Here is a 12928-nt window from a genome sequence, read left to right as displayed (position 1 = left end):
ATCCCTTGTTGCTGTTTTTTGGGGATTTTGTTTTACTTGATCGAGATTTCTCAATATTGTCAATATATTTTTGTGGGGGTTTTTTTTATAGTATTTAGGCGATATTTGTTTGTATGTTTGATCCCCTTTCTCCCCCCTTTTCAGATTGTTTCAATGACTGCTTCATTACCTTATAAATCACAATATTAAGCTATAGTAAAAACATCAGTCTCATATCTATAACTGTAATTTCTTTTCCTCCATGCAGGTCTAACAGCTGTGATTCAAACACAGCAGACTGTGATGGTAAAAGGAGAAGATGTTGAAGTAGAAGTGTTAAATGAACTTCCGCAAATGCAAAAACGAAAGAAATTTGATGTTCCCTTTTTCTTTCCGCCGTGGCGCAAACGACGTTAGTGTTTCTTAGACCTATTTGAGTGTTGACTTTTCTTTTACATTGATACTGACAGGATCATATATTGGAGTTGAAATTTGCGACAATGATGAACCAAGCTGCAGTCACAACAATCGTTTTCATTTTGGGATTCTTTCCAAAAGGTAAGATAGAAATGTGACAGAAATCTCTGTGTGGATTTTTACAAAAAGTCTTTTTCTGCTTAAACTGAACGCACCGTTGTAGCCTACTTCCTGTTTTGAACGGTCTGAAGTTTCGATATTAAATCCTGCTGATTTATTCTTTTTTCTATTTCTCTTGGTGGTGACACTTTTTATTTACAGCAAAATAAGACAAAACGCAACATGACTAATTTATTAGAAATTGAATTACAATAGCCTACACAAGTCTGTCTCAAAAACAGTTCTGTGTTCTCTTTGTGTTTTCTGTCACCACAACCCACCAACACATTTATAAGTTAACACGGAGCTTAAAATGATTCGCACTCTCTTTCATTTTTAAAATCAATGTTCAGTCTCTGTAATAAAGTTTAGTGTTTTACCTGCAGCATGTCCTACTTTGAAGAGCAAAACTGTATTTGCTGAATTAAGTAATATTTTATTAGCGTTTTCCCCATGACATTATGAATCATTTTGAGCAGTTAAGTAGCAATTTATAACCGAATTTATGTTGATGTTCACATAAACTGAAAGTACATACACATTTTAAACCTCATATATCTTTTCCTCCATGCAGGTCTAACAGATGTGATTCAAACACAGCAGACTGTGATGGTAAAAGTAGGAGAAGATGTTGATCTCAGCTGTCAGCTCATGCAGACTAAAGATGTTCTTCAGGTCACCTGGCAGAAAGATTTACCTGAGGGGAAGAGGAATATCGCCAGCTACAACAAATACTTTGGACAAACAGTGAATGATGGTTTTAAGGGTAAACTGGAGTTTAAACATGCTGGACTGAAGAACTGCTCCATAGTTATCAGGAAGGTGACGGAGCAGGATGAAGGCTGCTATCTCTGTTTGTTTAACATGTATCCTGATGGTTCTCTGACAGGAAGAACTTGCCTCCATCTCTATGGTGAGGACAAGGCCTGAAACTTATTTTGATTATTGATGACATTTCTGCTTAAATGGATAGATTAATTGACTCATCTATGCAGTTGTAAGGACCTTTCTGCATTGTTAAAGACATTTCCACAATCATCAAAGTGGATTCTGTATTTCCAGTATTAAACCCATTCCTGCAGGAAAATCACTCATAACTTGAACCTCTTTCATAATGTATCTCCACTCTCACATGGCAGACATAGATGGCAGATTGAAATTATATTTATTTGTCTGCTTGTCTTGAAATCATTTTTTTAACTTGTCATGTGACAATAACTGTTTTCGCACCGCAAATGTGAAGTGCAATAAGCAACAAGAAGCTGCAACAATTAATCAAAAGACAGAAAAACAGCATGAATGTGACACATGCTGCATCACCAGCAGCAGGTGATTCTTTCTAGGCCATAAAAACTAACATACTGGACACAGTGTTTCATGTCAAAGCTGATGTCTAAGAAATGAATTCATGTGAAACAGTATTTCTTTAATGTTGTATCTTTGCAGAGCTGCATGAACCCATTCTACAAATCAGAGAATCAAACTCTGGTGAAGAGACAGTTGTGTCCTGCTCGGCCACAGGTCGTCCTGCTCCCACAGTAACTCTGAATGTCCCACAACAAGACCTCTACTTCTCTAACAGCAGCACAGTCAGTGTCACCAACACCAACGCTACAGTCACTGTCACCACTACAGCTGTGCTGTCTGGTTTCCGTGGAAACGGTGCACAAGTTGGATGTGCAGTACAACTGTTCTCAGTCCCTGAAATTCAGGTGTTTAAGACGATTCCTGCAGTCAAACAACCACCTGGTGATGGTGAGAAACACTTCAGAAACCACCAACATGGAGCTTAAAATGACTCGCACTCTCTTTAATTTTTAACATCAATGTTCAGTCTCTGTAATACAGTTTAGTGTTTTACCTGCAGCATGTCCTACTTTGCTGAATTAAGTAATATTTTATTAGCGTTTTCCCCATGACATTATGAATCATTTTGAGCAGTTAAGTAGCAATTTATAACCGAATTTATGTTGATGTTCACATAAACTGAAAGTACACACACAGTTTAAACCTCATATATCTTTTCCTCCATGCAGGTCTAACAGATGTGATTCAAACACAGCAGACTGTGATGGTAAAAGTAGGAGAAGATGTTGATCTCAGCTGTCAGCTCATGCAGACTAAAGATGTTCTTCAGGTCACCTGGCAGAAAGATTTACCTGAGGGGAAGAGGAATATCGCCAGCTACAACAAATACTTTGGACAAACAGTGAATGATGGTTTTAAGGGTAAACTGGAGTTTAAACATGCTGGACTGAAGAACTGCTCCATAGTTATCAGGAAGGTGACGGAGCAGGATGAAGGCTGCTATCTCTGTTTGTTTAACATGTATCCTGATGGTTCTCTGACAGGAAGAACCTGCCTCCATCTCTATGGTGAGGACAAGGCCTGAAACTTATTTTGATTATTGATGACATTTCTGCTTAAATGGATAGATTAATTGACTCATCTATGCAGTTGTAAGGACCTTTCTGCATTGTTAAAGACATTTCCACCTCTTTCATAGTGTATCTCCACTCTCACATGGCAGACATAGATGGCAGATTGAAATTATATTTATTTGTCTGCTTGTCTTGAAATCATTTTTTTAACTTGTCATGTGACAATAACTGTTTTCGCACCGCAAATGTGAAGTGCAATAAGCAACAAGAAACTGCAACAATTAATCAAAAGACAGAAAAACAGCATGAATGTGACACATGCTGCATCACCAGCAGCAGGTGATTCTTTCTAGGCCATAAAAACTAACATACTGGACACAGTGTTTCATGTCAAAGCTGATGTCTAAGAAATGAATTCATGTGAAACAGTAATTCTTTAATGTTGTATCTTTGCAGAGCTGCATGAACCCATTCTACAAATCAGAGAATCAAACTCTGGTGAAGAGACAGTTGTGTCCTGCTCGGCCACAGGTCGTCCTGCTCCCACAGTAACTCTGAATGTCCCACAACAAGACCTCTACTTCTCTAACAGCAGCACAGTCAGTGTCACCAACACCAACGCTACAGTCACTGTCACCACTACAGCTGTGCTGTCTGGTTTCCGTGGAAACGGTGCACAAGTTGGATGTGCAGTACAACTGTTCTCAGTCCCTGAAATTCAGGTGTTTAAGACGATTCCTGCAGTCAAACAACCACCTGGTGATGGTGAGAAACACTTCAGAAACCACCAACATGGAGCTTAAAATGACTCGCACTCTCTTTAATTTTTAACATCAATGTTCAGTCTCTGTAATACAGTTTAGTGTTTTACCTGCAGCATGTCCTACTTTGCTGAATTAAGTAATATTTTATTAGCGTTTTCCCCATGACATTATGAATCATTTTGAGCAGTTAAGTAGCAATTTATAACCGAATTTATGTTGATGTTCACATAAACTGAAAGTACACACACAGTTTCAACCTCATATATCTTTTCCTCCATGCAGGTCTAACAGATGTGATTCAAACACAGCAGACTGTGATGGTAAAAGTAGGAGAAGATGTTGATCTCAGCTGTCAGCTCATGCAGACTAAAGATGTTCTTCAGGTCACCTGGCAGAAAGATTTACCTGAGGGGAAGAGGAATATCGCCAGCTACAACAAATACTTTGGACAAACAGTGAATGATGGTTTTAAGGGTAAACTGGAGTTTAAACATGCTGGACTGAAGAACTGCTCCATAGTTATCAGGAAGGTGACGGAGCAGGACGAAGGCTGCTATCTCTGTTTGTTTAACATGTATCCTGATGGTTCTCTGACAGGAAGAACCTGCCTCCATCTCTATGGTGAGGACAAGGCCTGAAACTTATTTTGATTATTGATGACATTTCTGCTTAAATGGATAGATTAATTGACTCATCTATGCAGTTGTAAGGACCTTTCTGCATTGTTAAAGACATTTCCACCTCTTTCATAATGTATCTCCACTCTCACATGGCAGACATAGATGGCAGATTGAAATTATATTTATTTGTCTGCTTGTCTTGAAATCATTTTTTTAACTTGTCATGTGACAATAACTGTTTTCGCACCGCAAATGTGAAGTGCAATAAGCAACAAGAAGCTGCAACAATTAATCAAAAGACAGAAAAACAGCATGAATGTGACACATGCTGCATCACCAGCAGCAGGTGATTCTTTCTAGGCCATAAAAACTAACATACTGGACACAGTGTTTCATGTCAAAGCTGATGTCTAAGAAATGAATTCATGTGAAACAGTATTTCTTTAATGTTGTATCTTTGCAGAGCTGCATGAACCCATTCTAGAAATCAGAGAATCAAACTCTAGTGAAGAGACAGTTGTGTCCTGCTCGGCTGAAAGTTCACATACAGTTTTAACCTCATATATCTTTTCCTCCATGCAGGTCTAACAGATGTGATTCAAACACAGCAGACTGTGATGGTAAAAGTAGGAGAAGATGTTGATCTCAGCTGTCAGCTCATGCAGACTAAAGATGTTCTTCAGGTCACCTGGCAGAAAGATTTACCTGAGGGGAAGAGGAATATCGCCAGCTACAACAAATACTTTGGACAAACAGTGAATGATGGTTTTAAGGGTAAACTGGAGTTTAAACATGCTGGACTGGAGAACTGCGCCATAGTTATCAGGAAGGTGACGGAGCAGGATGAAGGCTGCTATCTCTGTTTGTTTAACATGTATCCTGATGGTTCTCTGACAGGAAGAACCTGCCTCCATCTCTATGGTGAGGACAAGGCCTGAAACTTATTTTGATTATTGATGACATTTCTGCTTAAATGGATAGATTAATTGACTCATCTATGCAGTTGTAAGGACCTTTCTGCATTGTTAAAGACATTTCCACAATCATCAAAGTGGATTCTGTATTTCCAGTATTAAACCCCTTCCTGCAGGAAAATCACTCATAACTTGAACCTCTTTCATAATGTATCTCCACTCTCACATGGCAGACATAGATGGCAGATTGAAATTATATTTATTTGTCTGCTTGTCTTGAAATCATTTTTTTTACTTGTCATGTGACAATAACTGTTTTCGCACCGCAAATGTGAAGTGCAATAAGCAACAAGAAGCTGCAACAATTAATCAAAAGACAGAAAAACAGCATGAATGTGACACATGCTGCATCACCAGCAGCAGGTGATTCTTTCTAGGCCATAAAAACTAACATACTGGACACAGTGTTTCATGTCAAAGCTGATGTCTAAGAAATGAATTCATGTGAAACAGTAATTCTTTAATGTTGTATCTTTGCAGAGCTGCATGAACCCATTCTACAAATCAGAGAATCAAACTCTAGTGAAGAGACAGTTGTGTCCTGCTCGGCCACAGGTCGTCCTGCTCCCGCAGTAACTCTGAATGTCCTACAACAAGACCTCTACTTCTCTAACAGCAGCACAGTCAGTGTCACCAACACCAACGCTACAGTCACTGTCACCACTACAGCTGTGCTGTCTGGTTTCCGTGGAAACGGTGCACAAGTTGGATGTGCAGTACAACTGTTCTCAGTCCCTGAAATTCAGGTGTTTAAGACGATTCCTGCAGTCAAACAACCACCTGGTGATGGTGAGAAACACTTCAGAAACCACCAACATGGAGCTTAAAATGACTCGCACTCTCTTTAATTTTTAACATCAATGTACAGTCTCTGTAATACAGTTTAGTGTTTTACCTGCAGCATGTCCTACTTTGCTGAATTAAGTAATATTTTATTAGCGTTTTCCCCATGACATTATGAATCATTTTGAGCAGTTAAGTAGCAATTTATAACCGAATTTATGTTGATGTTCACATAAACTGAAAGTACACACACAGTTTAAACCTCATATATCTTTTCCTCCATGCAGGTCTAACAGATGTGATTCAAACACAGCAGACTGTGATGGTAAAAGTAGGAGAAGATGTTGATCTCAGCTGTCAGCTCATGCAGACTAAAGATGTTCTTCAGGTCACCTGGCAGAAAGATTTACCTGAGGGGAAGAGGAATATCGCCAGCTACAACAAATACTTTGGACAAACAGTGAATGATGGTTTTAAGGGTAAACTGGAGTTTAAACATGCTGGACTGAAGAACTGCTCCATAGTTATCAGGAAGGTGACGGAGCAGGATGAAGGCTGCTATCTCTGTTTGTTTAACATGTATCCTGATGGTTCTCTGACAGGAAGAACCTGCCTCCATCTCTATGGTGAGGACAAGGCCTGAAACTTATTTTGATTATTGATGACATTTCTGCTTAAATGGATAGATTAATTGACTCATCTATGCAGTTGTAAGGACCTTTCTGCATTGTTAAAGACATTTCCACAATCATCAAAGTGGATTCTGTATTTCCAGTATTAAACCCATTCCTGCAGGAAAATCACTCATAACTTGAACCTCTTTCATAATGTATCTCCACTCTCACATGGCAGACATAGATGGCAGATTGAAATTATATTTATTTGTCTGCTTGTCTTGAAATCATTTTTTTTACTTGTCATGTGACAATAACTGTTTTCGCACCGCAAATGTGAAGTGCAATAAGCAACAAGAAGCTGCAACAATTAATCAAAAGACAGAAAAACAGCATGAATGTGACACATGCTGCATCACCAGCAGCAGGTGATTCTTTCTAGGCCATAAAAACTAACATACTGGACACAGTGTTTCATGTCAAAGCTGATGTCTAAGAAATGAATTCATGTGAAACAGTAATTCTTTAATGTTGTATCTTTGCAGAGCTGCATGAACCCATTCTACAAATCAGAGAATCAAACTCTGGTGAAGAGACAGTTGTGTCCTGCTCGGCCACAGGTCGTCCTGCTCCCACAGTAACTCTGAATGTCCCACAACAAGACCTCTACTTCTCTAACAGCAGCACAGTCAGTGTCACCAACACCAACGCTACAGTCACTGTCACCACTACAGCTGTGCTGTCTGGTTTCCGTGGAAACGGTGCACAAGTTGGATGTGCAGTACGACTGATCTCAGTCCCTGAAATTCAGGTGTTTAAGACGATTCCTGCAGTCAAACAACCACCTGGTGATGGTGAGAAACACTTCAGAAACCACCAACATGGAGCTTAAAATGACTCGCACTCTCTTTAATTTTTAACATCAATGTTCAGTCTCTGTAATACAGTTTAGTGTTTTACCTGCAGCATGTCCTACTTTGCTGAATTAAGTAATATTTTATTAGCGTTTTCCCCATGACATTATGAATCATTTTGAGCAGTTAAGTAGCAATTTATAACCGAATTTATGTTGATGTTCACATAAACTGAAAGTACACACACAGTTTAAACCTCATATATCTTTTCCTCCATGCAGGTCTAACAGATGTGATTCAAACACAGCAGACTGTGATGGTAAAAGTAGGAGAAGATGTTGATCTCAGCTGTCAGCTCATGCAGACTAAAGATGTTCTTCAGGTCACCTGGCAGAAAGATTTACCTGAGGGGAAGAGGAATATCGCCAGCTACAACAAATACTTTGGACAAACAGTGAATGATGGTTTTAAGGGTAAACTGGAGTTTAAACATGCTGGACTGAAGAACTGCTCCATAGTTATCAGGAAGGTGACGGAGCAGGATGAAGGCTGCTATCTCTGTTTGTTTAACATGTATCCTGATGGTTCTCTGACAGGAAGAACCTGCCTCCATCTCTATGGTGAGGACAAGGCCTGAAACTTATTTTGATTATTGATGACATTTCTGCTTAAATGGATAGATTAATTGACTCATCTATGCAGTTGTAAGGACCTTTCTGCATTGTTAAAGACATTTCCACCTCTTTCATAGTGTATCTCCACTCTCACATGGCAGACATAGATGGCAGATTGAAATTATATTTATTTGTCTGCTTGTCATGAAATCATTTTTTTAACTTGTCATGTGACAATAACTGTTTTCGCACCGCAAATGTGAAGTGCAATAAGCAACAAGAAGCTGCAACAATTAATCAAAAGACAGAAAAACAGCATGAATGTGACACATGCTGCATCACCAGCAGCAGGTGATTCTTTCTAGGCCTTAAAAACTAACATACTGGACACAGTGTTTCATGTCAAAGCTGATGTCTAAGAAATGAATTCATGTGAAACAGTAATTCTTTAATGTTGTATCTTTGCAGAGCTGCATGAACCCATTCTACAAATCAGAGAATCAAACTCTAGTGAAGAGACAGTTGTGTCCTGCTCGGCTGAAAGTTCACATACAGTTTTAACCTCATATATCTTTTCCTCCATGCAGGTCTAACAGATGTGATTCAAACACAGCAGACTGTGATGGTAAAAGTTGGAGAAGATGTTGATCTCAGCTGTCAGCTCATGCAGACTAAAGATGTTCTTCAGGTCACCTGGCAGAAAGATTTACCTGAGGGGAAGAGGAATATCGCCAGCTACAACAAATACTTTGGACAAACAGTGAATGATGGTTTTAAGGGTAAACTGGAGTTTAAACATGCTGGACTGGAGAACTGCGCCATAGTTATCAGGAAGGTGACGGAGCAGGATGAAGGCTGCTATCTCTGTTTGTTTAACATGTATCCTGATGGTTCTCTGACAGGAAGAACCTGCCTCCATCTCTATGGTGAGGACAAGGCCTGAAACTTATTTTGATTATTGATGACATTTCTGCTTAAATGGATAGATTAATTGACTCATCTATGCAGTTGTAAGGACCTTTCTGCATTGTTAAAGACATTTCCACAATCATCAAAGTGGATTCTGTATTTCCAGTATTAAACCCATTCCTGCAGGAAAATCACTCATAACTTGAACCTCTTTCATAATGTATCTCCACTCTCACATGGCAGACATAGATGGCAGATTGAAATTATATTTATTTGTCTGCTTGTCTTGAAATCATTTTTTTTACTTGTCATGTGACAATAACTGTTTTCGCACCGCAAATGTGAAGTGCAATAAGCAACAAGAAGCTGCAACAATTAATCAAAAGACAGAAAAACAGCATGAATGTGACACATGCTGCATCACCAGCAGCAGGTGATTCTTTCTAGGCCATAAAAACTAACATACTGGACACAGTGTTTCATGTCAAAGCTGATGTCTAAGAAATGAATTCATGTGAAACAGTAATTCTTTAATGTTGTATCTTTGCAGAGCTGCATGAACCCATTCTACAAATCAGAGAATCAAACTCTGGTGAAGAGACAGTTGTGTCCTGCTCGGCCACAGGTCGTCCTGCTCCCACAGTAACTCTGAATGTCCTACAACAAGACCTCTACTTCTCTAACAGCAGCACAGTCAGTGTCACCAACACCAACGCTACAGTCACTGTCACCACTACAGCTGTGCTGTCTGGTTTCCGTGGAAACGGTGCACAAGTTGGATGTGCAGTACAACTGTTCTCAGTCCCTGAAATTCAGGTGTTTAAGACGATTCCTGCAGTCAAACAACCACCTGGTGATGGTGAGAAACACTTCAGAAACCACCAACATGGAGCTTAAAATGATTCGCACTCTCTTTAATTTTTAACATCAATGTTCAGTCTCTGTAATACAGTTTAGTGTTTTACCTGCAGCATGTCCTACTTTGCTGAATTAAGTAATATTTTATTAGCGTTTTCCCCATGACATTATGAATCATTTTGAGCAGTTAAGTAGCAATTTATAACCGAATTTATGTTGATGTTCACATAAACTGAAAGTACACACACAGTTTAAACCTCATATATCTTTTCCTCCATGCAGGTCTAACAGATGTGATTCAAACACAGCAGACTGTGATGGTAAAAGTAGGAGAAGATGTTGATCTCAGCTGTCAGCTCATGCAGACTAAAGATGTTCTTCAGGTCACCTGGCAGAAAGATTTACCTGAGGGGAAGAGGAATATCGCCAGCTACAACAAATACTTTGGACAAACAGTGAATGATGGTTTTAAGGGTAAACTGGAGTTTAAACATGCTGGACTGAAGAACTGCTCCATAGTTATCAGGAAGGTGACGGAGCAGGATGAAGGCTGCTATCTCTGTTTGTTTAACATGTATCCTGATGGTTCTCTGACAGGAAGAACCTGCCTCCATCTCTATGGTGAGGACAAGGCCTGAAACTTATTTTGATTATTGATGACATTTCTGCTTAAATGGATAGATTAATTGACTCATCTATGCAGTTGTAAGGACCTTTCTGCATTGTTAAAGACATTTCCACCTCTTTCATAGTGTATCTCCACTCTCACATGGCAGACATAGATGGCAGATTGAAATTATATTTATTTGTCTGCTTGTCTTGAAATCATTTTTTTAACTTGTCATGTGACAATAACTGTTTTCGCACCGCAAATGTGAAGTGCAATAAGCAACAAGAAGCTGCAACAATTAATCAAAAGACAGAAAAACAGCATGAATGTGACACATGCTGCATCACCAGCAGCAGGTGATTCTTTCTAGGCCATAAAAACTAACATACTGGACACAGTGTTTCATGTCAAAGCTGATGTCTAAGAAATGAATTCATGTGAAACAGTAATTCTTTAATGTTGTATCTTTGCAGAGCTGCATGAACCCATTCTACAAATCAGAGAATCAAACTCTGGTGAAGAGACAGTTGTGTCCTGCTCGGCCACAGGTCGTCCTGCTCCCACAGTAACTCTGAATGTCCCACAACAAGACCTCTACTTCTCTAACAGCAGCACAGTCAGTGTCACCAACACCAACGCTACAGTTACTGTCACCACTACAGCTGTGCTGTCTGGTTTCCATGGAAACGACACACAGGTTGGATGTGCAGTACGACTGATCTCAGTGCATGAAATTCAGGTGTTTAAGACGATTCCTGCAGTCAATCGATCATCTGGTGATGGTGAGAAACACTTCGAAAACCACTGATTTGTAAATTTATTATTATTTTATAAATCTGATGTTTGGGTTTAATTTTTCTGATTTTGATGATGGATCTGATAAGAGTAAGTTATCCTTAAAGTTATCTAAATTTATATTAAACTGTAATTACTTTATGAATGTTTACTGCTCCATATCTCATTTTTCCTTCTTTTTCTCATAGATCACACTTTAATTGGTGCATCGGTCACAGCAGCGGTCATTGTTTGTGCTGCTGTAGTCACTGTCATCATTTTCCTGCTCAAACATAAACATAAGAACAGGTAATTTTAATTTACTCAGTATCTGTCTTGTTGTGATACCAGAGTCTCACAGTTAATATGGTAATAATGTATTAGCATTAAGAGCTTAAAGAATCTATACAGACAACATATATAAATAATAATATATAAATGTTCTTAAATCCTTCAGACTGTCACACAGGGACGCTAAGGAGATCAAGACACCACAAAAAACAATGACAGACACTTTTAGGTAAGACAGATTTATTTCTATAAATGTATTATTAATCATTTTTACAGTTAAGTTCCTTTCTGTCTCTATATCTTTCTAACTAATGTGTTATATGAAGCTGAGTCTGATGCACTTTACTCTTCATGGCTGATTGTGTATCATAGTCAACCTGTTTATTAACATAACTGTTAACTGTCAGAGTGATTCAGTGATAGAAATATGTATTATAATAATGTGAGTGGAAACTGACGGATTTCTCATTGATATCTGAAGATCCCGAACACCTTTAATGGAGAAGGAGAACCAGGAGATAAGGAAATGGTCATCTGAGAAGAAAACGCCAGAAGTGGAGAAACGAGAATTTCAAGACATAGCTATTGAGAATAGCAAGACGACACAGAATCTCAAAGAATAGTAAGATGATTTCATATTCATATTCATATTGAAATTTCTCCTCAATAATGTGAGTGGAAATTGGCTCATGTCTTGTTTTTATTTTAAGGCATAGAACACATTTCATGATGGGGACCAAGCAGATCAGGAAATGGACATCTGAGAAGAAGACTACAAAACAGGAGAGACCAAAACCATCATCTTCAGCAGTTAGTTCAGTTTTAATTCAAAGTCAGCCGGACTTGAACAAAACTGCATCAAAGCGTGTGTTGGTCAAATGTTCAGATATTGTAGAAGAATCAAATGGTTTACTGATCTAAATGAATCTCTTATCTTATATCGGCAAATCCCAAAGATGAATGTACACAGAGGTATGTGTAATGTAATATACACTTGGCATTTCTTGTAAATATTGGTGTCATCATGTGTCTGATTATAGCTACATTTATCATCAATCAGTGTAACTTCTTCTTAACTTGATGTTAGATTAGTTTGTTTGTCACAGCTTCTGTCTCAGTCCTGATCATTGATCTCTTTCTGTCTCTGTCTCAGCCTCCTTTTTACTTCTTCAGACCTCTTACATTGACCCTTCAATTCTCTGCAATTCATCATCTGACCACCAGGTGGCCTAATTTAACTTTCCTTCCATGCAGGTTTAACAGCTGTGACACAAACACATCAGACTGTAATGGTAATTGTTCAGTGTGACTGATATTGTGTAACTTC

General features: G+C 38.7%; 3 protein-coding genes across 3 annotated transcripts; all 3 read left to right on the top strand.

Annotated features, from left to right (window-relative positions):
- Nucleotides 1-479: 479 nt before the first annotated feature.
- LOC128354629 (butyrophilin-like protein 2) lies at nucleotides 480-4338 on the top strand. The gene is made up of 6 exons (XM_053314852.1): nucleotides 480-537; nucleotides 1130-1468; nucleotides 2002-2310; nucleotides 2592-2930; nucleotides 3393-3701; nucleotides 3983-4338. The coding sequence occupies exons 1-6, from the start codon at nucleotides 480-482 to the stop codon at nucleotides 4336-4338; spliced, it is 1710 nt and encodes a 569-aa protein (XP_053170827.1).
- Nucleotides 4339-4632: 294 nt separating this feature from the next.
- On the top strand, nucleotides 4633-7583 carry LOC128354628 (butyrophilin-like protein 2). Its single transcript, XM_053314851.1, has 5 exons — nucleotides 4633-4666; nucleotides 4903-5241; nucleotides 5775-6083; nucleotides 6365-6703; nucleotides 7237-7583. Exons 1-5 carry the CDS (start codon nucleotides 4633-4635, stop codon nucleotides 7581-7583), a joined length of 1368 nt encoding a protein of 455 aa, XP_053170826.1.
- A 1156-nt stretch (nucleotides 7584-8739) lies between these two features.
- LOC128354627 (OX-2 membrane glycoprotein-like) lies at nucleotides 8740-12185 on the top strand (the record flags this gene model as incomplete). The annotated part of the gene is made up of 6 exons (XM_053314850.1): nucleotides 8740-9085; nucleotides 9619-9693; nucleotides 11103-11318; nucleotides 11520-11619; nucleotides 11768-11830; nucleotides 12083-12185. Coding segments are annotated over 6 exons (903 nt in total), but the record flags the coding sequence as incomplete, so codon positions are not given.
- Nucleotides 12186-12928: the final 743 nt, after the last annotated feature.

The sequence above is a fragment of the Scomber japonicus genome, chromosome 24 (assembly GCF_027409825.1).
Source record: "Scomber japonicus isolate fScoJap1 chromosome 24, fScoJap1.pri, whole genome shotgun sequence".
NCBI lineage: Eukaryota > Metazoa > Chordata > Actinopteri > Scombriformes > Scombridae > Scomber > Scomber japonicus.
Note: the sequence above shows the minus strand (reverse complement) of the source record. Positions and strands in the feature narration are given on the sequence as shown.